The sequence below is a fragment of a genome, unplaced genomic scaffold (assembly GCF_019419815.1).
Source record: "Pyrus x bretschneideri cultivar Hongxiangsu unplaced genomic scaffold, Pyrus_bretschneideri_v1 Contig25, whole genome shotgun sequence".
NCBI classification, from domain to species: Eukaryota; Viridiplantae; Streptophyta; class Magnoliopsida; order Rosales; family Rosaceae; genus Pyrus; species Pyrus x bretschneideri.
Genome location: NW_025999557.1, coordinates 5,150,952 through 5,177,115, shown reverse-complemented (window position 1 = coordinate 5,177,115; position 26,164 = coordinate 5,150,952). Strand labels below are relative to the sequence as shown.

The 26,164-nt window shown below is 36.4% G+C and overlaps 3 protein-coding genes across 3 annotated transcripts; 1 reads left to right on the top strand and 2 right to left on the bottom strand.

The window, feature by feature from the left end:
* The first annotated feature begins 1,265 nt into the window (after positions 1-1,265).
* Positions 1,266-8,595, top strand: LOC125478560 (cullin-1-like). The gene is made up of 20 exons (XM_048586829.1): positions 1,266-1,425; positions 2,254-2,418; positions 2,523-2,622; positions 2,755-2,940; positions 3,068-3,115; positions 3,203-3,406; positions 3,485-3,562; positions 4,340-4,429; positions 4,517-4,597; positions 4,686-4,745; positions 5,519-5,548; positions 5,630-5,716; positions 5,798-5,947; positions 6,072-6,127; positions 6,444-6,564; positions 7,083-7,244; positions 7,360-7,503; positions 7,614-7,832; positions 7,919-8,086; positions 8,245-8,595. The coding sequence occupies exons 2-20, from the start codon at positions 2,288-2,290 to the stop codon at positions 8,344-8,346; spliced, it is 2,217 nt and encodes a 738-aa protein (XP_048442786.1). The 5' UTR covers positions 1,266-1,425; positions 2,254-2,287; the 3' UTR covers positions 8,347-8,595.
* A 1,082-nt stretch (positions 8,596-9,677) lies between these two features.
* Positions 9,678-16,504, bottom strand: LOC125478597 (cysteine-tryptophan domain-containing zinc finger protein 3-like). The gene is given in 14 exon segments (XM_048586920.1): positions 9,678-9,887; positions 10,261-10,382; positions 10,474-10,632; positions 10,739-11,501; positions 11,722-11,882; positions 12,003-12,163; positions 12,724-12,875; positions 12,955-13,026; positions 13,028-13,146; positions 13,149-14,271; positions 14,273-14,729; positions 14,830-15,185; positions 15,188-15,284; positions 15,474-16,504. Coding segments are annotated over 11 exon segments (3,876 nt in total). The 5' UTR covers positions 16,457-16,504; the 3' UTR covers positions 9,678-9,887; positions 10,261-10,382; positions 10,474-10,632; positions 10,739-11,306.
* On the bottom strand, positions 16,502-18,685 carry LOC125478598 (cysteine-tryptophan domain-containing zinc finger protein 7-like). The gene is made up of 5 exons (XM_048586921.1): positions 18,517-18,685; positions 17,529-17,601; positions 17,292-17,422; positions 16,770-17,168; positions 16,502-16,677 (listed from the first exon to the last, which is right to left on the bottom strand). The coding sequence occupies exons 1-5, from the start codon at positions 18,676-18,678 to the stop codon at positions 16,591-16,593; spliced, it is 852 nt and encodes a 283-aa protein (XP_048442878.1). The 5' UTR covers positions 18,679-18,685; the 3' UTR covers positions 16,502-16,590.
* Between the last annotated feature and the right edge of the window lie 7,479 nt (positions 18,686-26,164).

Below are 26,164 nucleotides of genomic sequence, written 5' to 3'. Positions count from 1 at the left end.
CCTAGGCAGACGAACCAATGGCGACCATGTGTCAGGGTGATCCCCATGGCCGGCTGCTATTGTAATTCATGGGCTGTATGTCCTGAAGCTTTTGGGCTTATATTGGTCCATGGGGCTTATTCAATGACCTATCTTTTTCGGGCTTAACGTATTGTTGGGTTACGAGAGTCCTACGGTACAAGACAATTCTTTTTATTTTTTAATTTTGTAAAACTACCTAGTTTTTATTTATTTTTTTAATGATAAAAGATTAATAGTTTTTTCAATATTTTTTATTGACAAAGAAAGTTCTATTAATGTGTAGTTTAAATTTAGAAGTAAATATATTTCTTTGAGCTGAAAATAACTTAATTTTATTCATAACACGACTCTCTAATTTTAACAATAAAATAAATATAAATATCAATTTAACGTAATGAAATATCAAAATATTATTTTCCCACAATCATTTTGGACATCTGGCTCGTTTCAAAATGCTTTTAAAATGACTTAAAGCGTTTTTGGTTAAAATAATATGAGGACCAATTCTTAATAAAAACACAAATGAATATTGAAAAAGCATTTCAAGTGATTTTCTTCACAAGTATCCATTAATGTTTTTTTTTTTTAACAAAGATATTAGATGAGAGGAGATGAACTTAGCCTAACAATGGGCTAGTAACAATACAGTTCAAATTCAACTTTAACGAGAATCGAACTTAAGACCTCTCACTTACAAGTGACAACACATCAATTTCACTCATTAGTCACTTAGTACTATTGTCTAGCAGTATTCTTCTTCATCTGTATGTCAGAGATTTTAGGTTCGATTATCCCGAAAAACAAATTTGAACCACATTAACATTATTGTTTGTAAAAAAAACATTTCATCCATTAACACTATCGTTTGTAAATAAAAAAAAAAGGCCCATAAATAATTAGACTATCTCCAAATGAGATGTCAAATGTGGAATTCCATGTAATCAAATTTGAATGTAGGAATGAGCTACATGAGTTTTCATATGAGAAAAGATGATGTCAATTTTTTTTTAATTATTTTATTATGTGAATCCTATTAATGCACCAATTGATTTCTTTTTAAAATGGATTATACAAATAGCATTTATAACAAAAAAACATATCTGTTGAAAAAGGAAAAAAAATACCACATTCCGACATCAACCATCAAATTAACATTTGACATTTATCTCTTAACAATTTTATAATAATAAAATTCCTACTATTTTCCGCAGAGTAATGCTGACTAATATTTTGTTAAATATTTTCGTCCTGGCTTTTTTCTATATAAAAAGGGCGAAAACCTGGTCTCTCTCTCTCTCTCTTTCGTCCTCCCACTAATTTTCCTCTCCGCGATTTCCATGGATTGGAATTTGGGGATTTTCCCTAACTCTATCGATTTTCCACACGATCGAATTCTTCGCGAAGGTAGAGTCTCTCTTCCTCTGCAACTCCTTCTTCCCATTGTTTATAAATATTCTAAGCCCGTACGCAGCGGCAGCCCTCTTGTTCGTCTGCTTCGATTCTAGGGTTTCCTTGTACTTCGCTGTGTAATATTGCTTTCGTGCTTTTTTTTTTTAATTTTTTAATTTTAATTTTTTTGTTTTTGTTTTTTTGTTATGGATGATTGTGGGTTTTGTTTCTTTTTTGTTTGGGGTTTTGTTTATTCAGCGATCTGTGTGTTGGGTTTGTTAGGTTTTTTTGTTAGCAATGTTTACGTGTTCTGTGCAGAATATATGATTTTCAATTTTTGTTTATTTATGATCTATCTAGGGTTTTCCCCATTTTATTGGCTTTTATTTTGGAGTATTTTCCATGTCATCATTTGTTCATCATCTATTTAGTGTTGTTTGTTCTGGATTAATCTAGGTTTTTATCCATGATTTTAGTGGCATTGCTATTACTTCTTTGATTACCATGGTTTGCTCCGAAGAAAGTTGGGTTCCACCAAGTAGCCCAACTACTTATAAGCACATGCAAGGTCCCTCCTCTCAACACACCCCCTCACGTGTGACGGAATTTTCAAGCCTAACACATGGGATGATGTGGAGCACATGTGGCTGTATATTTTCTGTTGGTGTTATGGAATATATGATTGTTATATATTTGCCACTCATTTGGTACGACTATTGGTTGCTAATCTGTAATCGTTTCCAAATTATTACACGACTATACTTGCACACAACAGTATGTGTGCTCGAATGTACAAGTAGGCAATATGGTTAACATTTTGTTGGCTTTTTTCTATGTTGATAGAGTTATAGTGGGAGGGTAGCAAATCTTTTGTTAAATGGAGCGCAAAGTTATTGAGTTGGATCAAGGATGGGACTATATGCAGAAGGGGATCACGAAGCTGAAGAGGATCCTAGAGGGGTTACAGGAGCCTCAGTTCAACTCAGAAGAATATATGATGCTTTACACGTATCCTTGGTTGTTTTATATGTACTTTTTAAATACTGTGTTTCTTTTATTTTCTCCTTATTGGTGCATTCTCCGAGGTGAACCTCTCCTTAACTCTAGTACAGAACCATCTATAACATGTGTACTCAAAAGCCCCCCAATGATTACTCTCAACAGCTATATGACAAATACCGGGAAGCATTTGAGGAATACATTACTTCAACAGTGAGGATCAAGGAACATTCTGAAATATTTGCTTATGGTTTCTTTGTTTTGATCATTTACTTAAGTGACATTCTTTCATCATTTTCTGAAGTTGCATAGAATCATAGTTGTATTTGACTGTTTATGTATTAGGTGCTGCCCGCACTTAGAGAGAAGCATGACGAGTTTATGCTGCGGGAGCTTGTAAAAAGATGGGCAAATCATAAACTTATGGTTAGGTGGCTATCACGCTTTTTTCACTATCTTGATCGCTACTTCATTGCAAGAAGGTCACTTCCTGCACTAAATGAAGTTGGACTAACCTGCTTTCGTGATTTGGTTAGTTATTGGACTCTTTTATATCTTCTACGTACTTTATGCAAAAATACCTACTCCCTTTTATATGCTTTGTTGTTTGTCGAAAGGGGCTTTAGTGATCTCAAATGTATTGAATATACAACCTCAGGTTTATCGGGAGGTCAATGCGAATGCCAGAATTGCTGTTATTGATCTTGTAAGTTTATTGCTTCGTGATTAAGTCTATGTTTTATGCACAAATATCCTGGCCATGATGAATGTTGTACCAATACTTTTTCTCCAGATTGATAAAGAACGTGAGGGAGAGCAGATTGATAGAGCACTGTTGAAGAATGTGGTAGATATATTTGTTGAAATTGGAATGGGTCAAATGGGGTCTTATGAAGAGGACTTTGAAGCACACTTGCTAGTAGATAGTGGTGAATACTATTCTCGTAAAGCAGCTAATTGGATTTTGACAGATACTTGTCCGGAGTACATGTCGAAGGCAAGTTTTCATGTGCTTAAGAGTGTGTGTGGCTTTTCAGTGTAGTTTTTGTCTAACACCTCTTGTGGAATTATACAGGCAGAGGAATGCTTGAAAAGGGAGAAAGAGAGAGTTAACAACTACCTTCATTCAAGCAGTGAACAGAAGCTTGTGGAGGTTAGTTAATGTGTAACATTATATTTTGAGAATTCAGATAGTAAAGTATGTGTATATATATCAGTAGTTGTGTGGTAGCTGTAATTTGAGAAAGTGTTTGGATATAATATATGTATTTACGTATGCACATAAATGTATGAAGGGAGTCTTTAGTATGTGCTAGTGGGATCATTGGTGCTTGTGTAAAATAATATATTTTGAGAATCCAGATGGTAGATAGTACATGTATATTTATTAGTGGCTGTGTGGTATCTGCAATTTGATAAAGTTTTTCCACCAAATACATATAGACTGTTATGTACATAAATATGTCTGTAGTTTGTTCATAATTATTGTACTAGTGGGGTTGTTGGTGCCCGTGTATATTATAGTAGGATCCTGCGTGAATATTAGCAATAAATTAATTGTTCACAGAGGAATCTTATAAAAACCGTGGGCCAATTGTTGATATTTGAAGCATTCAGAGGTGTGTTAGCACTAATGTTTTAGGAATCTATGGGATGTACCATTCTAGAAAATCCATCAATATCGTGCAACATGGAATGTGGTACGGAACGTACTGATCCATTAGGCATGCATAACAGGTTTAAAAACAACCTGTTACATTGAACATGGTGTAATTTGCCTAATGTTGTGACCCTGCTTCTATAATTGAAAAGGCAGTGTAAACAGTTCCGGTTTGATATTGTTGTATTATTTTTAATCTCATTTATATTGTATCATGATATTATTTACTTTCAAGTTCATCTGAATTATACTTGCATTCTTGACCTGTAGAAAGTGCAACATGAGTTGTTGATCGTTTATTCAACTCAACTCCTTGAGAAGGAGGGTTCTGGATGTCGTGCTATGCTGAGATTGGACAAGGTATCTTATTGCCATGCAGTTTATGATCCTGTTTGTAATTTGTCTTCTATTGTATTTCTAAGACTATGCCTGCTTGTTTGTGTCTAGGTGGATGATCTTTCTAGGATATTTAGACTTTACAACAAAATACCTAAAGGCTTGGATCCTGTTAGTCTTGTATTTAAACAGGTTTGTTTGTTTTTTTTGTTCATGTTCTTCCGACCTCTTTCAGATGCTCCTTTATTACAACAGTACTAAAATATGTAATGGTTTGCAGCATATTACTGCTGAAGGTACGGCCTTGGTTCAACAGGCTGAAGATGCTGCAAGTAGCCAGGTTCAGTATCTTGTTCTGTTTATGCTGAAAGTGACATATTAACAAGTGTCTTGGTGTAATTGCTGCCATATATTTATCCTATATGAACTCAAGTATAGGGGTAATTGCTGCATATGTTTTGTATTCTGTTATGGATCTATTTAAATTTATTCTGCTTGCCATTCTATGTATGCATGCTGGAGTGTAGTTGCTAATCACTAAAATTCCTGGGTGTTGCCTCTCTATTTGATGTATCTCGTGGATGTCTTTGAAGTCATTGGTCCCATGTTCTGGCTACTTCAAAAAGTTAGATGCAAGCGTGATGTATGAATATTAACTAGGTGTTTGCATAGTGTGTATATGTATTATATATATGAAACATGCTTTTGTACTATCATGTTTTTTCATTATATAATTATAACTTACAATCAGTGTAAGTGATGCCGAGTTGAGGTTATTGCACGGTTGCTTGATGCACATTTAATTACTCAACTTGGAGTTTTGACTCGAATACTTATTAAGTTCAAAAGGATCATGGCATTATATGTGCTAATCTACTGAGAAAGAAGAGAAAAAAGTGATAAGAGGAATGAGGTTATAGTAAGCTGTCCTTCCTTGAACGCTTGTTGACTAAGTTGTGCCAAGGCCCAAGGGTTCTTGATCAGTAGTATTATTTGATTTTGTATTGTGTGTGTGCCTGGTGAATCCTATTAAGCATTCAGGAGCGAACTAAATATGTGTTCATCTTGCTTTTTATATTATGGTGTTAATTTGTATCAAAATTGCTTCTGCAGGCTCGAGGTGGAGGTGGCACACAGGAACAGGTAACTACGTTAATCCTTACTATTTGATAATTTTGGCAGGGATTGGAGGTCCATAGTTGACGTATCTTTTGTGGTTTTCAGGTCCTTATCAAAAACATAATTGAGCTGCATGACAAGTATATGAAATATGTTGATGATAGCTTTCAGAACCACACACTCTTTCACAAGGTTAGTGTTACACAATTCTTGTCATTTACGTTTGTCTTGTTACTTTCTCTAAGAGGCCCTTTTCTGTTGGGTGTTTAATAGGCATTGAAAGAGGCTTTTGAGGTATTTTGCAATAAATCCGTTTCTGGGAGTTCAAGTGCGGAATTACTTGCGGGATTCTGTGATAATATCCTCAAGAAGGGTGGGAGTGATAGGTTGAGCGATGAGGCCATAGAAGAAACGCTTGAGAAGGTATTATTTTATTGAGGGTTTTTCTTATTATGAATTTTCATTTATTGTTGGTTATGTGTTTGGTAATTCTTGTTGAACTTGATCTTTTCGATTAATTTTAAGATTGTCATCTAACTGTTTTCAGGTTGTTAAGCTGCTTGCTTATATCAGTGACAAAGACCTTTATGCAGAATTCTACAGGTAAATCCATGTTTTCTATCAATATGTAGCGTATGTGGTTTTGTGTCACTTACCAGTTAAGTTCTTGTCCGAAAGTTGCTGGTTAGTGTTTTAACAATGCACTTACCAGTAACTATGTGAAATCCAACGGTTAATAGTACAAAGTCTTGGGGTCAAATAAGTGATACGAATCCTATTAACCATTGGGTTTTCATCCAATGGCTTATGACATGGTAAATGATCATTAACAGCTAACAGTGTCTTTGTACTCCAACATATATATGTGCGTGTGTGTGTGCAGCTCAGTAGACAATAAGTAATTGTTTTCTATTCACAGGAAAAAACTAGCCCGTCGGTTACTTTTTGATCGGAGTGCCAATGAGGACCACGAAAGAAGTATTCTGACGAAGCTCAAGCAGCAATGTGGTGGACAGTTTACGTCAAAAATGGAGGGAATGGTGAGTCAACCTGTTTTTCCCTGAGTGTCTTTCTGACTGTTACTTCGCTGTTAATAGAGATATTTTCCTTCTTTTTTTTTCCGTCAAACAATGGTCAATTATCAAGTTCGTATAGAAATGTTTACATCTCGAGCAAGAGAGTTAAAAACCCAATCGGGAACAACAAACCCCATCTTTGACTACCACCCTTTCCAGTGTCTACAAAGTAAGCTACTGGGTCACACCATTACAATCATGTGAAGCGAAAAAGAAAAAAAAAAAGATATACTCCAACTGTCTAGCCATCTGATGCACATCCTGCAAAGTACTTTCAATATCTTCATCCCTTTGCGGATATTTGTCTTTGTGGTCACCAAGTATTTTTAATACTAGGATTGGGTCAATTAAGAGAAATTTTAGCAAGTGGTATTGACTTAAGGTGGAGAGGAAAATTATAGTGATTGACCTAAGATGAAGTAGGAAATTGTTTCATGAACTTATTTATTGACCTAGATTGAATTTCTTAAATTATCTTTCAGGTCACTGATTTGACAATAGCTCGGGACCACCAGAAAGGGTTTGAGGAGTATCTTCACCATAACCCTGCCGTGAATCCTGGGATGGACTTGACAGTCACCGTGCTTACGACTGGTTACTGGCCAAGTTATAAATCGTTTGATCTTAACCTTCCTGAAGAGATGGTAATATTAAGTTTGTGGAAGATTTCCACTGCAAATATAGATTGTGCTTGGAAATACACGTTCCCAAATATGGTATACCTGATGAATAGATATTTGGCGTATATATCTATTTCAGGTGAAATGTGTTGAAGTTTTCAAGGGATTCTATGAAACAAAAACGAAACACCGGAAACTTACATGGATTTACTCATTGGGCACGTGCAATGTTACTGGCAAGTTTGACACCAGACCCATTGAATTGATCGTGTCAACCTATCAGGTTATTCCACAATATTTTGCTTGATTTATTTTGGCCATTGGCAGAATGTCACTTTTTCAAGAGTATTCGAGTACGGGGACTAGAAGTTGTGTTGCTTGTATTTTTCACAGGCTGCTCTCTTGCTCCTCTTCAACAGCGCTGATAAATTGAGCTATTCAGAAATATTGACTCAGTTGAACCTTACTCATGACGACTTGGTTAGATTGCTTCATTCGCTCTCATGTGCCAAGTACAAGATTCTCATCAAGGAGCCAAATTCAAAGACCATCTCAACGAACGACAGCTTTGAATTCAACTACAAGTTCACGGATAAAATGAGAAGAATCAAGGTCTGAGATCCCTGTACTTGTTTCCACTTCATTCTTGTTCTGAGAGCTGAAGATTCATTAACTATGGCTGTTTTGCTTATCCTTAGATTCCTCTCCCACCCGTAGATGAAAGGAAGAAAGTGATTGAAGATGTTGACAAAGACCGGAGATATGCTATTGATGCTGCAATTGTTAGGATTATGAAGAGTCGGAAAGTTTTGGGTCATCAACAATTAGTCTTGGAGTGCGTTGAGCAGCTGGGAAAAATGTTCAAGGTACTACATTATGTTTGTCATTGGATGCACTTTTCAGTTTACGTTGGTGTTCGCATATAGACATTTTGCCTCTCGTATCTGTATCTATATATTCTGTGCTCTTTTGTTCCCATTTAATCGGTTCTGGCAACGGTTATGGGCCGACTTGAAATGTGCAGCCCGACATCAAAGCAATTAAGAAGCGAATTGAAGACCTCATCACTCGCGACTACCTGGAGAGGGACAAGGAAAACCCCAACATGTTCAGGTATCTTGCCTGATTCGATTGCTTGGGTGTAGGAGGGACTGGTTGAACACCCTCATCAGAAAGCTCGAGCCATAGTTTCTTCTTCTTCTTCGTCTTCGGATTTGAGACCCGAGAGATCTGCTGTATATTGTGTGCAGCTCTTTTAGAAATGCTAGGATTTTTCAGACGAGTTTTTGTGCAATTGATCCATTATCTATGTTTTTCTAACTTAGGGGGGGGGAATATTATTATTGGCAATAATATTAAGATTTTTGTACTGCTATTTAGTGTTTTCGTGGTTGCTTAACGACCTTTAGAAGGCTAAGAGCTCGTTTGAAAGTGTTTTTAAAATGCTGGAAGTGCTTTTAATGAATTTTTTTTTAGAAACAATCTTTAATAAAATTGCAAGTAAATTCTAGAAAAGCACATAAGGTGTTTTCTGGAAGAAATATATAACTGATGTTTCTTGCAAAAAGTACTGTGTTTTTGGAACTCAAAAATATTTTTTTTAAAAGCGTTTTTAATCAATTTAAAAGCACAAGCCCAAAACCAGTGTTAACCTTTTCTCTTTCGGTTTATGCTTCACTATAAAAGTTTCCTTTGTAACACAAGTGGGTTTGGAGAGGTTCGATTGATGTATGGGAAAGGGAATATGGATGTGTTTCGTGAGTTCCGTTCTCTTTGTTACCTAACGACTAAGGATATATGGTCACTCATAGATTGATTTCATGTCATATTAAGAGTTGGGATTAAAACATTAAAAACTCATTCGTTCATTCTTTGTTTGATATCAAATTCAACAGTTGAGTTTGAAACATTAAAAGCATTCGTTGGTCGCCAAGTGACCATGTAATTTAGGGGTGAGTTGTTGGTCTCAAAACCATTAACTATAACTAACTACGTTCCGCATGATATTCGCCTTCCCATAGCCCGAGCCCCGACTAATATTTTCTTTACCGTGCACACAAAATGTCTTGCAAAAACTCAACAATTTCCATTTTCACTAAATTACGAGTTTTTATTTTTTCTAAACAAACGATATTATTATCTACATTAAGAGAGGATTAGCAATCATGCGACTCAAATTCACATTTTATGGAAATCGAGCCTGAGACTTCTCGCTTGTAGTGAAGAAAAATATCACCAGACCATAGTACTCGGTAGCCAAGAATTACTGAGTTATAGTCACAATTTTTCACCATAAAATTCATGGAAGAAATTCTAGAGATGTTGCGGCCTATAAAAACCTACAAAATGTATTTTTCCGTCTTAGAGCATAAAATACTGAACAGAAAAGAGAGCACTCAAAATCTCCCGTTGACATTTCCGGCTTTTTTCCATGAATAATTTATAAAACCCGGATAATAACCATCGCTAACTGAACTGATTTTAAACATTATTGTGTAAACCTAAACAAATGTTATTTCTCTCACTAAACAATCGTTTAATCACTAACTGTTGGGAAACTATACTATCCACATCACATCCGGCAAAATTCAAAACGAGAATATCACACCGAATTCATACGTCTACTCGCTAGGGCTGCAGAAATCGCAACTATCCCCGCTGCTCAACCTGCAAGCAGAGACCCAGTTTGGTTAGCAAAACATTATACGCTCCTCAAATTCAATCTACAAGACTTGCACTAACAATAGCGATCAGTCAGACGTCTCTGGATTTGTTGCATTCTTACTTAAAACCCTAGAACATCTCTCATACATGCCACATAAATGGGAAAGTGATTTTCTACTTCCCGACACTCCTCTCTCTTTCTCTAGCCCTTGGATTGAATTAAATCAAAGGAGAATCAAGAGTAAAGACGAAAGGGAAGGGTACAGAAGAAGAGTAATTCGGCTCAATCCTGCCCTCCTCTCATGTATGCAAATATATCTTTAATTATCTGAAGTTGACAAAAAAGATTAACGTTGCTAAATCATTAGAACCTTACCTGTTAGATCTGAAGGACCGAGTTAATAATATCCAACCGATCCCCTTCTCTTTACAGATGGAAACACGTGCAGATTCTTCAATAATCCCGATTCAATGATTAGTATATATACATTGTCGCCACTGGCAAGATAAAGTGAAAATAGACAGAGTTAGAGATGAATGCACTTAGAATGAAGCATCAAACTTCCACCAACAGTTACGGCTAACAAACCTTTGAGGAAAGAAACTCAGGCAAGCGCAGCAGGTTCGAGCTAACATGCATAACAGTGATAATAATTCGCTGATAATGTTTTTTTTCTTTCTTTTTCATCTGATTTCATCTCTATTAACGCAAAGAAGATATCCTAACTACAACAAAAGTGAAGACAACCTGCACATGTAACACGTATCAAAATCAAATTCAGACAAAAAAGTGCAAATGGTAACTGAAAGGTTTGACGGGAAATACAGATTATCTATTAGAAAAAACAGCATACCTACGATTTCCATCTTTTCCACCCTTTTCTACAGTGTCGGTGTGGTCCCAACTGTTGAATCAAGATCAGATAGTATGTGCACACACTGGCAGCTGCCAGTCTTCTCCACAAAGTTCAACATAACGAATTATCAAGATAAGTTAACAGTCTCAACAATAAAGAATCTCCAAAGCTGTAAGTTCTGGTTTTGGGACTCAAAACAAACCCCCTATTGATTTTAGAACTCGGTTCTCTAGTCCTTATATACAACTATTATATCGCCCCTCACATTCTTGATGAAGTAAATCCACTTTCAGAAGCTGCTCCAGAATCTTTTCATCAGAGCCGTACTTGACAATGACTTGTCAGTGCTTGAAAGCAGATTCGAGACCACATAAAATAAAATGACTAGGCGTTCGCTGTATTTGAAACATGAAGAGAAACAATCAGTCGCTCAACAGATGTTCCGAGCAGTTCAGCAGAAGTATCAAGACCAGACTCGTTTTCTGCCTTCCTTAAGGCATGAGACCAAGGATTCACCAATAGACCTTTTGCTAGGGTTGAATCATCCCACAACTACTTGCCTTTTTTAACGGCTGATAGCATCCATCGCGAGCCGTACCAAACGTAGTAATCCCTCCACGTCTTGGAAGTGAAAGTCAAGAGCCCTTTTAATGGCAGATATACCCTCTGCACGCTTAGCATCTCCCGTGTTTGTATTAGCAGCTGCAAATGCAAGCATCGATTTCCTCGACGCTTCCATTGCAAAATTTACATCCTGAGCCTGCAAGAAATCATATTTACAAAATGTTCATCATCGTCCACACTTCTCTACTGTGAAAAGAGAATACCCATTCTAAATAAATTGACAGTCAATTCTTGTTCATGCCCTTCTCTGACCACGTTATACATACTAAAGATTTAGAAAAATAATTCTGATGAAAATGTGCAACAGTACAAGGGAAACAAATTAAAGTTTCAGAATAGGATCTACATAAACTTACAAAATTGAGCATCCGGAGAAAATTGGGACGGTTTCGGGCAGCAATAACATGATTTCCAGCAACTTGGGGAGAGCTAACGCCCTTGGGTAAGGCAACCTTGTCTAACGTTGAGGGGTTGTTTAGGTTATCAACATCAGAGGCAGAGGAAGAAGGAGATTCACCTGATAGAAAAGCAACAAGACGGATATCAAATTAGCAGCAACTCAGAACAAGGCTACCTAAGAGCCTTGCAGCTCCTCTAGCACCAAATAACAGCTCACTTAGGACGCTGGTCAACTTACCAGGAGGAACCAATTGTAAAGCTGTTTGCAACTCAAGACGATCTCTGCTTGCACTGGCATGCGAGGAGTATATCACCCTCATATAAGCCACTTCCATGCATTTGTAGGCCAAAGCCGCAGCAGCCATATCCTTGGCTTTCTCGTATTCATGTGCACAAAACCTATAAGATAATTTTTAATTAACAAGGAAAAGCATAAAAGCATGAAAGCTCCAGAACCCATTAGAATATAAAAGCCTGCAAAGAACACACTTAAAAAATAGGAATGGCTCCTATACGTGCCACTACAGTACATGCCAATAACTATTCTAATGACCAAAGACGACACAATCAATACCTAGCACGGCCCAAAAGCACATCCCACATGCAAAAGACAGATTACAGCTTCAACAGTATAAGAAGATCACTCCCTACATCCTAAGAGCTAATACTATGCGTACCCCAAAAGTACACTTTCTTTGTCACCCCTCCCAACCAATCCAAAAGGGCTTTCGATGCAAGTCCAAATACATGATGGTAAAAACCACAAAAATATAGTTGAAAGTACCACCTAAAATTGCGGACAACCATATATGGATCCCAATGCACATGCAGGGTTCCACAAAGGGTAGAGGAGGACTCACAGCAAGGTTGCACAAGTCCACAGATATGATCACTAAGACCCAAAACCAGTGCATGTGCCACGAGAAAATAAGTATTAACACGGCTCAAATTTGACTTACTCGCATAGTTTCGCGGTGCTACTATACACTTGCATGCACTGAGTCATGTCAATATGCTTGGCACTATCAATGTTCTCCAACAAAGATGCAGCATGAAGAAATTTGACAGCCGCTTGGAAATAAAGCCCTGTACTTTCGGAAGACCCGGCGTTCTGCAAGGATTAGTATTACACATGATTATCACAGAAAGGAGAAAAGCAACATCTAATCATAAAATACGATGGTTAAAACCTTGACACGATCAGCAAGATGTTTTAGATCTTTAGCCTCTTTCAGAGCATTAGTACCAGCCTGGCTGCCGGAAGTCCCTTCTAACTGGACTAGGGGCATCAATATCCCTGGCCCTGTGCCCATTCTGTGCAAGATGCCTTGAACTGATATACTGAGCTCCATTCTGATTATCAACCTTCTGGTTTGTATTTGCTTCAGAGCATCATTACCTTCAGAGGCATCAACTTGTGAGCTATCTGCACCATTACCTTTTTGAGAACCCACAGCTGGTCGGGGACAACGACCCGTAATCTCATTTTGAAATCCACCAGAGGGTGGCAAGGGTAGTGACCTCCCCCTAACTGAGCCTGCATCCACTCGTTCAGTTTTTTCAGAAGGAATCTTTGATGACTTTTCACCATCACAATCTTGCAGTGAATTCTGCTTGGGAGTAGAAATTGCATCTTTTTTGCAAATGGTTTCTGGCTTAACATCTGGGCCATCATGCCCCCCAAAATTCGACTGACCTTCCCCTTTACTGCTCTCAATGGAAGATTTTCCAGTAACATCTTTCTTGCTGACATATTTGTTCTCAGTTTCACCAGATTTAGACCCAAATTTCTCCTGCAACTTGTTTTTACCATCCCCGGGTTTTATTCCATGGGAGGGTGAATGATCTTTCTGTTCACTGAGAACATTAGAATTCTTGGCCTCACCAATGTCCAAATCAGATTCAAAGCTCCTGTTCTTGTCCTTTGACAGTGAAGAAGAGTATCCCTTCCCTGACTTTCTTGGGTGCGATCCATTAGAGTGATAATGCTTTCCATTCTCTCTGTCCTGGAAATCAAGCACAGAAGACTCACGGGCCCCATGATAAGCCGCAGTGGAGACTTTGTCCTTCCTTGCTGTTGCAGATCGATCACTCCCACCATCATCTTCGCCATCTGAGCACCTTCTTGGGCTACCTATGGCAAAATGACCAGCATTTTGTGATTCATCCTTTCCCATGAGGTCCCTGCGTACTGATGTAAGCTTATCAGGATTCAATATTCTCATAGGTGAAGATGAGACAGATTCTACAGGTGAACCTTTAACTTCCTGAAAGCTGGATTTGGTTTTCTGGGAGCCAGAGATTTTGGAGGAGCTTGAAGTTGCAGCCATAGGAACCTGTACAGATCCCAAATCTTTTTTCAAGGAATCCACATCATTCCTACTCCGGTGAGTTAAGCTGCTACCGATATCTTTTCTATGTTGTTGGTTCTTTGCATGGCTGCTTTTTTTGTCTGTTCTACCACTTCCTTTGCTTGCACTAGACTCTTTCCCATCGGATTTAGAAGTACCTTGCCTTCTTTTCTTTCCTGCGGTAGTTCTCACTAAACTCCTCCTTCACGGCGACTGAATGATCCTCAACATAATGCCCTGTAGCTGGAATGGAACCCATATGAATTTGAGAATCGGAGGATTCCTTCAGTTTTCTCTTTTTTGATCTACCTTTAGAATCAATGTTTCCCACATCTAAGGATCGACTATTTAAGAAAGCTTCATCTTTTGCTTTTGTAATAGAAGCGGCATGTGACCTGTTCTTAATTTGATCTTTCCCTGCAGCAGCAGTCAGAAAACCACCACTTGAGCTAGGACCTACCTCCCCAACTGCCCCACTGTAGTCTGATGCCCATCCTTCATCATTGATATGTTTAACTTCAGTCTTGATTTTCTTGGAAGCTCTAGAAGAATCTGGATCAGAGTCTCTTCTATTCTTTATCTTTAAATTCTTGAAGTCACCTGTTTGACATGCTGTATTAGTACGTAAATAGCATTCACATTAATTAAGGAAGTCTTAAAAGCACAAAAAAAAAAAAAAAAAAAAAAAAAAAATGCTGTTTCATACAGTACCTCCCCTCAGTAGAGCGCTCTAAATCTCTATGCTTCTCCCTGTACTTGTGTTTTCGTTTCTCCACTGCCATGTCACTGGACTTGCTTAGCTGCTGCAAATCAGGTTCACTTGGCAGTGGAGACTGATTCACATCATTCAAGCTTCTACTCTTCACCGATGCCTGCATGGTTTTCTTCATAGAGTTTGGAAACTGAATGGAACCATCTTTATTAGTTGCATTTGGCAATTCTTTTGCTCCAATTTTTTTCTTTCCACCACTAGGCATGGCAGGCAAACCAAAATTTTCAAGGTTTTGGTCAGGGTTTCGAGGCTTAGGCAATGCCACTCCCTCCATTAAACCAGGATTTCTGGGCAGATTATTTGATTCTCAGGGGCAGGAACTTGGTACTGTGCAATTAGAGCTTTCGTCTTTTCTGTTGTTTCCTCCTCGTTTACATTACACCGATTCATCCCAGGCCTACATTTGAATCAAGAGATGAGCTTCAGAGATATAGAAAGCGAGAGAGATTGGAATGAACAGTCACAAATTATAAAATGGCATACATCAGTATACCACTACAGGTTTTGTAGATGCAGCGATATACTATGTACTGTAATGAACGTAGTGATAGATAGGTTAGAAAATGCCTACGATAAAGGAACTTACAGCCAATTAAGCATGCTACATAGCCACTTCTCAGGTAGGCTCTCCGGGTTTGTACCATATGGAAGAAGCCGCCATTTCTGACACTTGTCACAACACACCCAATTATCTTTTATCAGTGCAGGAGCCCCCGTAGCAGGAGGCACAGCAGACACAGGCCCATTTCCAGAGCGTGGGGCTATATTTGAAGCCATCATAGGATATGAGTCTGCAATTGATGGTTTATCAAATTTATTGCCACTTTGTCTCTCCCTTGACGCACTGTTAACTGCAGATGTGCTTTTTGCAACAGCATCAGATTCCTTAAGCTTATCTTCAAACAGCAGTTCAGATAAATTCATTTGGTTCTTTTCATCTATATCGCCAAACAAATCTCTATATGTATCCCTGCTTTGATCAATATTAGAACTATTTGCAAGAGTGCCCTTCATTTTGGGCGCTGAAGAAGAACCAACCCTTGAGCTTTCTTTTGGAAACTCAGCAACCAGGGTCCTGTGACTTTCCTTCTGTTTGTTTTTCTCCCCAGGTACTGGATACTCCTTCCCAGAAAATAGTCTTCTATCATCTACCTCATGTGATGTAGCCTTCTGATTGACTTTCTGCTTTGAATGGTCCATGACTTCAGTATTTAGAGCTTTCCTCCCTTTGGAAACATTTAAGTCACCTTTTACCGATTCATAAGTCTTCTCTACTCTGCAATGGCCCTCTTTCTTTGGATGAACCAAAACATCCACACTCACATTCACTTTTCTATCTTCCTGAACCTTTCCAGCCAACTTGGCTTTTCGCTTTTCAACCCAGCCATCCTCTTGGGTGGAAATTGGCTCCATTGGTTCATCTTCTGCTTGACCAGGGAAGACCTTATCCCTCACTAAAGTTTTCTTATCCATTTCTTTGCTCTTTATCACATCATTGACAGTAGAAAATGAACTAGATAGAAGTGGGAGCTTCAAGGTTTTAGAAACAAGCTCCTCACAAGCAAACATGTCAATGTCATGTTCCTTCTTTGACAGAAGCCCAGTTCCATCCTAATCATTTCTTTCAACCGATTTTGTTTTCCTCGATCCTGACACTTTCCCACCTCCCTCCATGGTATGATTTCCATTCACTCTACCCTCTTTTAGGAGCTTTTCCTTTCAATTAAGTAAATGAGGTCATCGTGAAGAGGTGACATCATATCCTCATGCATGGGAAAGGAAGTCATAATCTGCTCCAGAGCACCGCCAAAAGAAATGTTTTAGATTAAGCACACTATTTCAGAAACAGAAAACATCTGAATATTACAGGGAGATGATTCACCTGAAGAATACTGGTGGGAGATTCAAATGGGGCATCTTGAGGCTCATGAGATATCCCTTCACTCTCGGAAGGGCTATCATCTACTGAGGAAGACGATGTGGCATCAAGACCAAGCCCACTGTAGATAGCATTTTTTCGTGTTGACAAGTTATCCGATCCCACTTTAAGTCGCACCTTCAGTGTTTTCTGGTCTGATGAATTAATATCTTTCTTGTTTGCAGATTCATGCCGAGGAGCGTACTGGTCAGCTTGAATTAATGACACACTTCCTTCTTGTTTGACTGGATCATTTGCTGAGGGTGCCTTTGGTGCAACAAGCGAAGTGGAACCTGTAGAAGCAGGTCCAACTCCCACTGACTGAGGTGTATTATAACAAACTGCGTTGTTACGTTGACCAGCCTGTGTAGAAAAATAATGAAGGATGCTCAAGTACACTGATAATTGTCAAATAAACCGCTACAAGACAAAGGTTTGTCTACAGAACTAGATATAAGTAGGAAATCATATGCTGAGAGTTGATACCTCAAGTTTCAAATTGTTGGGAGATTTGAGTAAGCTGCAGTTCTGAACTTTTTGCGGAGTCTTTGGATGAGACGACACTGGAGACCTCTGATAGGAAGGTAAAAATGAGCCATACCCACCCCACTTTGCCCCTGTTGCAATGTATTGATTGCCAACTCGTTACTTAAAGAGAAGGAACTTAAAATTAATGAATCTCTCAAGCACAAGAGATAATGTAATCCTCTTAAATTGACTTACCCAAATTCTCCGCAGAAACTCCACCTTCAAATTCTTTCTGGAAGTGTCCCAAAACATCCTGAATTTTATCATCCTAATACCAGAGAGAGCAGTATCTGTCATTAAAATGCAAAGCTCGTCTAAAGAGACGCAAAGTAATAAGAGCTAGAAACAAGACGGTTATACTTCAATAACGCTTTCATAAGATTAGGCATCTTTATGATTTAAGATTTGAAATTGTCGAGCTACCAAATATTAACTACCTAAAGCAATCACACTTCATGACCCTACAACAACACTTAAATCAGTATCAGAATCTCAAAACCCCAGTTTCAAATTCCAAAAGGTCACCCATCGCATTTGAAGCTAACGTAGATAAATTCTACACAACTTGATTCTAACATTCAGATTTTACAATCCCATATAACTCATAACTACACAGTACATCAATATGGATTCCAAAACTGAATCGTTTTCATGGCACATTATATGGCACGTTAAACAGTTATAATAACCAGTAAGTTCAGCGCAAAAACCAATTACTCGCATGATCCAACCCCTCAAAACAGCATTTTCATGCCAGACCATAAGTCAAAGAGGGATACATCCTTACATTACAAAGTGGACGAATACGATATGTTAACACTGCAAGTACATTACAACAACCATGAGCTAAGTAACAAAGTCCTAAACTTCAGCTCCACTCCCTGAAAGCAAATATCAAGTCTTCAAGCATCTTAAGCTCAAGTAAGAGATTTCTACTCAAATTTAATTCAATAAAAAGTTCTCGTTCCATTACGTGCCCTTAAATTCTTAACATAATCAAAGTAAAATTCAATTTCAATCAAACTCCATTAGCTCGGATCTACACACCATACAAGTCAACCCAAAAAAAATTCGAGCAATTCAAAACCGATATTCATGTAAGGATCAAACTTTTAAGCAGCATAAACAGAAGTATATCCAAATCTACATGTATAAATACATATATGTGTTTCTATATGCTTACGATGTAAGAGAGAGCAACATCGACATCGATGTTGGAATCGTATTCATTGATGTGGGAAGAGCAAGCTTCGCCTTCTTCAAGCTCAGTATCCTCCATCTCTATCCTACCTGCAAACCCTAATTCTATCCCCTTCCTTGCATCCCTAGTCCCCACAGAAATCATCCACAAATCTCTCTCTCTCTCTCAAATTCTTCAACTATTAATCAAACCACGACCCATTCAACAAAATCCAAAATCCCTATCAATCAAATTCCCACCCGATCACACAAACACCCTCAAAAATCAATAACCCCAAATCCCAAAATTCAAATCTTCCAAAATTTCCCGAATTAAAAAACGAATTTATAAAATTAAACAAACCCAATTGGGTTTCTAAAAGCTCCGATTTCGCCAACAGCGACAATCTTATGCTTTTCGGAGACGCTTTCTGCGTGTAAATTCTTTTGAGCTGAAAATTTAATTCAGCAGGGCTCTCTCTCTCTCTCCTCTTTCTCTCTCTCTCTCTCTCTCTCTCTCTCTCTCTGGTTTTTGGTGTTTACAGCAGCCGGTTTCTTAATTTCTGATTATTTTTATTTTCTTTCGCTCGAAGCAAAAATTAATTAATTAATCATATTTTTCTGGCAATAATATTAATTTTTGTAATTTATGTGTCCACGTAGAATTAGGAAAGAACCAGGATCTAACCAGCATACACCGTTTACATATTTCCTTTTATTTCGTTTTGGCCCCTATATTTCCTCTTTTTTATGTAATGGCCCTGTTGTGAAAGACTGAGAATTTATAGTTTGAGACGCAAGAATACGCGCGTGGTTGCACGCTTCTCCCTTTTTCGGCCCTGAGAAAAAAAATGTAGTTTCCATAGGTGAAGTGTTCTAATTGTGAAGTACAGGTGATTTTTGTAGTAGTGTGATAGCAAGAATGTTCTACAATAGATTACAAGTTTGTTAATTAGTTAAAACGTACGAGCATAATGTCGTTATGAAATCTATTTCATATAAGCCAACGATAGTTGGTTGAGTTAGTAAGGATCGTTTTTTATTATAAATTAAAATCTAGGTTCGAGTACCGTTGTTGGCAATTCCTCTTGGTTGGCGACCTGCAAAAACTAAAAAAGGGGCTAGGACTCTTACGTAAGTCCTCAAAGAGACTTGTGGTATGTCCTGTAATAGAATAGTCTCCCTTATCTCTAAACTTTTGATTACCAAAAATATATGTTTTCATATAATATATGTTTATATGGATTATTTTTCATGCTGGATTTTATATCGAGTTTCTATAATTACTTGAACGTAGGTTGTAATGAAATTAAAAACTAACGTTGGAATAAATAATCAATAAAAGCATTACTGAGTTACTTTAAAAATATATTTACAATTTCTTAAGACCATCTCCAACAATGGGCTAAATGCCAAATGTTAAAGTTGGGCCAAATTCCCCCCAGATTCCCCCCCCCCCACGACTGGACTCGCTGGCCCAAAGGCCAGTCTCGGCCCGCTCACTCGCGAACGCGCCCCACGCGGAGCGCTTGCAGACCGTGCCCGACAGGGTGGGCCCCGCTGTCAGCGGGTTGTCGGCCACCCAGATGAAGTCCAACGGCTATTTTTGCAATCCAACGGATGTGTTTCAAGGACCGTTGGTTGATCCAACGGTCCAAATTCAAATTTGATTTTTTAAAATATGTTATTTTAAAATACATTGAATCCAACGGCTGAGATCAAATATAATCAAATCTAACGGTAAAAAAAAAGATCTAACGGCCCAAATTTAAATCTAACGGTTAAAATAATTAAAAAAAATTATTTAACTCAAAATTCACCCAAAAACTCTATAAATACCTATGTATTTGTTCAAACATCCACACAAAACTCAAATTTCTCTTACAATTCTTCCAATTTATCTTTCTACCATTTCTTTCCATTTCCAAATTGTTCAACATGGCAAGAGAGCATATTAGAGGTCGTAATTGGACTTGTGAGGAAGATGTTGCTCTATGCTTGGCATGGGTTTCTGTTAGCGAAGATGGTGCAGTTGGCACTAATCAAAATAAGAAGGTTTTGTGGGATAAAATCATTGCAAAGTTTCAAGAAAACTGCAATGGTAGCAGGCGGGATGGTGGTGGTGTTTATGATCGGTGGAAGACTATCAACAAAGCATGCACTTTATGGAAGGGAAGCTTGGAGAGAGCCGTGGTTGGCATGGCTAGTGGGAGGAGCGCCATAGAAATTGTGAGTTTTGTTCTTGATATTTTATTTGTCATGTACATAATATTATGTTGCAACTAATTATTTTTATGTATTTTTTGCATAGGGTGACAAAGCAATGGAAATTTACAAGACAAGAGTAACACCAAAAAATCAAGTTTTTAAGTTGCAACATGCTTGGGACATCCTCAAGGATTGTCCAAGGTGGGGAACCGATGCGGACCAACAATGGGGAAGATTATTTCAACGTGAAGCTGCACAGACAAATGCCGAAGATGAAGGTGTTGCTGAAGGTGTCGATGAAATGACCCCATCTCCTTCTTTTGCAAGGCCCCCAGGAAGAGATAAGCAAAAGGAAGCAAAGAGAAAAGGGAAGTCCCAAGATCTGATGAGTGGACACTTTGATACCGGAATGGCAAAATTGAACGAAACTCATAGCGCTTGCCAAGAAGAAGCGGCTCGAATGCGTTTGCAAATGAAGGAAATCTCGGATAGGGAGGAAAATAGGTTTGAAATTGAATTCATGATGAAGGACCTCAGCCAATACACTCCAGAGAGGAAGAAGTTCTTACGTGGTAAGCAAAAGGAAATTATGCGAAAGTCTACCTCAAGGAGTATGTTTCAAGATAATGAATCTTCTCAACCCTATATCCCAACATTTCAACGAAATCCATTACCAAGTGAAGATAGTGGATATGATTGTTAAGTTTATGTAGTTGTATGAATTATGTGCTTTATTAATTATGTGCTTTATTAATTAAGTTTATTAATCATGTGCTTTATTAATTAAGTTTATTAATTATGTACTTTATTAATTAAGTTTATTAATCATGTGCTTTATTAATTATGTACTTTATTAATTAAGTTTATTAATTGTGGTTTGTGAATTATAATTTATGTCTTATTAATTATCCAATAATTTATGTCTTATTATTCCCCACTTTGATGTAGAATAGATGCCTTCAATAATTCAACCTCCATTTTATCATTTATCCAACGTACTAGACAAAATACTTTGCACAAAAAGACACTTAAATTTATTACTAGAAAATAACAACATAGTACACTTAAAATTATTACATAAATGCATAACCAACATCATCAACGTTCACCTTCTCGGCGCCATACATGCTCAACCAAATCTTTACGGAGTGTGTCATGACATTGAGGAGCTTGAATTTAAATTTAGTGATTTTTCAATATTTATCGGAATTTAAATTTTTTTAGATTAAAATGTTCATAAAATTAATTTACGATAGTCTACATATTTATTTTTAAAAAAAAAATTAATTTAACAAAAAAAATAGCATAAGTTCATTATTTAATAATCCCGGGCTAAAATTTTAGGCCAGAACGGTTGGAGCAGAAAAGTTGTTTCTGGGCTAAAAATTTTGGCTTTTAGCCCAACCATTGGAGATGGTCTAAATGGTACCTTGTATAGATTGTTATACTTGGAATAATATGTAGATAGCGTTTCGAGAAGAGTAATTTCGTTTTTGAATTAGAGGAAAACATACTATAAATTTGGATTATTTTATTAGTCAAATCTTGCATGAAGTACCTGATATTTTGTGTTGTCAGACTGTAAACAAGGATCATTTATTTAACATAATCTCGTATGGACTCTCGAAATGCTAAGTTTCTAGACTCTCAATTTGAATCATAAGATCAAGAGAATCATATTTTAACAATCTGACATGTCATGTTGCCAAACTATAAATTTGAATTATTGGTTCAACAATCTTGTTTGAACTATTTTGCACATTATGGTGCCAGACTGTAAATTTAGTCATTTATCAGTTAAAATCTAGTAATTGGGACTAGATGTGAACATTTGGCATGCAATGTTGAATAGTAGAATATTACTCTGAACTAGTTGGCATGTTATGTTGAGAAATTGTAATCTGAGCAATTGATTTGTTAGGATCTTGTTTTGAACTATCTGGCATGTTAGATTGTAACATCGTGACTTGTTATTAATTGTCTCATTTAAAAAAAAAATTTATTTTGTATGCAGCAACTTTGTCTTTTTTTTTTTTTTTTGGTCAAATCGGATAGTTTATTAATCAATTCAGATAACAATATTTACATTCTCAACAAAAATATCGAATAAAAATTTAGGAAACAATAATCTCGATCTATGGTAACCTTCATTACGGTTTAACATACAAAGCCACCGAACAAGCCGCCCTATTGCAAGCTCGGGGCACAAAAGCAAACTCGATAGAATCCAAGCGCGTGGGGGAGAAAAAACTCTCTACCATTTATCCACTTGTCAGCTGGCGAATCAAGCATGTTCTTTTATACCTATCCCCCCAAACAGGACTTTTCCGTACTGTAAAAAACGACTTAAATAGGTGGAAAAAAAAAAGTAAAAAAAAAAAAAAAAAAATTAGAGCAGAGCAACACTGGAAAATCAAAAACGAAAAATATAAATTCGAAATTAATTTAAAAAAGGAATTATTTAGTATTTACCACAGTGTTTCACAGAAGAAAATAATTAAAATAATAATAATAATATTGAAAGAGAAAGAAGCACGCACCAAGTGGGTTTGGTGGATACTGGAGACAGCAAACTTCAACTGGTTGACCGGTCTATGCTTACGGAAAGGGATGTTCTTCGTATCTTTTCCATAAAATACACCCAATCAACTTAATTCGGATCTTTGAAATTTGATATAATGGTTAAAATTATTATAATTTTTAAAGAGATTCCCTATTTATAGCCGTTTGATCAAATTTCAAATATCTAAATTGATTGATTGAGTGAATTTGATGAAAGGGATCCGGAAATGACCCATTTCCCATGCTTACATATGTTTTAAGACAAAAATGTCCCTATCTTTATGTGGTTGTCATGTCTGGAGTTTATTTATTTATTTATTTTTAATTTCAATTTAGTTATCGGAAGCAATAATTCACTGTAACTCATGTGTGACAAATTGTTAGTTATTTCAATGTTGTTTCTTGAGCTTTGTATAACAACCGTTGGTTGAAATCAATACAAGATTATTGAATTTTCAAGGACAAATTGGAAAATTTGAGTTCTGTGATACAATATATACTAAAATTTGTTCATCAGATAATATGTTAGTCAGTCATTCATTTTAATATGAACTTAATTTAAAATTTATTTATTTGCCGGTGAACATAGAAGAAGTGTTCAAACACGTACTTTGAAATAGTTAAAATATATTTTCAAATCATTGCCTTCCTTTTTACATTCATTGTAACTGCAAAATGTTAAAATAGCTAACATATGTTTACTTACTTGAAATGATAGTCTGAATTATTCCTAACTCGTGCTCGTCAACTTACGAGTATTTTTTTTATTGTTTTACTCTTTTGTTTTAATTTTACTTATTTTAAATTTTATTATTTTTATTAAAATATATTTTAAAAAACAATTAACTTACTAAGTACCCTACATGTTTTTTTTTAACAAACAATAGTATACACTAAGGGGTAGGAAAGTGAGTCAATGAGCTTGCCATAATAATGTGATTCAAATTTACTTTTGGCGATAATTGAATTGAACGTAAGGTCTATCCGTCAAAGGCGAATTTGAACTACATTATTGCTAACCTACTATGAAGTTAAGCCTGCCTACCTACCTATCGTTTGTTAAAAAAAATCTTCATTAGAGAAGGGCAATTTAAATATTATGAAAACTTTACTCTTTTTGCCGTCTATATAAACAGATAAAACTATGCCGCAATTATGAAGGGACCCACATAATGGGTTGTGAGCATTTACATAGATTATCCACAAAATACCATCTTATGCTCTTGCTGTCAATTTCAGTTGTTTTATTTTCCAATTCCGTTCTTGTGCACAATGCTTGCTTTTAAAGTGAGGTTTTATTTTTTAATGCCATTATTTTAATTCCCTTTAAAAAGTCATTATTTTATTATATATATTTTTCAAAAAGAGACCAGCTGCTAATGGCAGGTGAGACTAACCATAGTGTGATTTACACAGTAATATAAAATAATATGTAATTTTACTTTTGTAAAACTTTATATTAATGACTCGAAACACTGTAGTAAATAATCTCGTTTCGTAAAAATCTCTCTCAATCGACAAACATTATTTTGTTATTGTTATTGGAATAATATCTAAAACCAAAGTAGGAAACCCCACCGTGAAGAATTATTCCTAACTCGTGCTTATCAACTTAGGAGTACTTTTTTATTATTTAACTTTTTTGTTTTAATTTAATTTAATTTAATTTTAATTTTTTATTAAAATATATTTAAAAATAATAATTAACTTACTAAGTACCCTACATGTTTTTTTTTTCTTTTTTTTTTTTTTAACAAACAATAGTATACATTAAAGGGGTGGGGGAGTGGTAAGCTTTACAATGGACTTGCTATAATAATGTGGTTCAAATTCACATTTGTCGAGAATTGAACATAACACATCTCGCTAAAGGCGAATTTGAACCACATTATTGCTAGCCTACTGTGAAACTAAGCTCATTTCCTTCCCCTCAATGTAGGTAATATATTTTGTTCAAAAAAATCTTCATTAGCGACTGACAATTTAAATATTATAAAAACTTCACTCTTTTTGTCATCTATATAAAAAATGGATCATTTCCGAATTCCTTCCACCTAAGTCAACTGAGCACAAAATTCGGGCTCTTAAATTTGATTCAACGAATAAAAACAAGAGGCTATTTTAAAAGTTATAATAACTTTAGTCGTTGAATCAAATTTCAAAGACCTAAATTTTATGCTAAGTGGGTTCAGATAAAAGGGATCCGGAGAATAGCCATTTCCGTCTATCCAGACAGATATAACCACGCCACAAATATGAAGGGACCCACATAATTGGTTGGGAGCATTTACATAGATTATCCACAAAATACCATCCGATGCTCTTGCTGTCAATTTCGTTATCACATATGCAGTTTTATCTTTTCCAATTCCGTTCTTGTGCACAATGCTTGCTTTTAAAGTGAGGTTTTATTTTTTAATGCCATTATTTTAATTCCCTTTAAAAACTCATTATTTTATTAAATATATTTTTTCAAGAAAAGACCAGCTGCTCATCATCGTGTGATTCACATAATAATATAAAATAATGTGTAATTTTATTTTTGTAAGACTTCATATTAATGACTCGGAACACTGCAGTAAGTATTCTCGTTTTGTAAAAATCTCTCAATCGACAAACATTATTTTGTTATTGTTATTGGAACAATATCTAAAACCAAAGTAGGAAACCCCACCGTGAAGAATGAAAGTCACGAAATACACGAGGCAGGTGACGTGAGAGGCCCATCCTAAAGCAGCATGTGTTTTGTTTTTCTTTTCTAAAGTACATTTGCACTTTTTTTTTTTTAATAAACGATATTTTTTTATATTAAGGGAGTAAGGAAGTAAATTAAACTTCATAATAGGCTAGTAGTAATGTAATTCAAATTTGCATTTTACGAG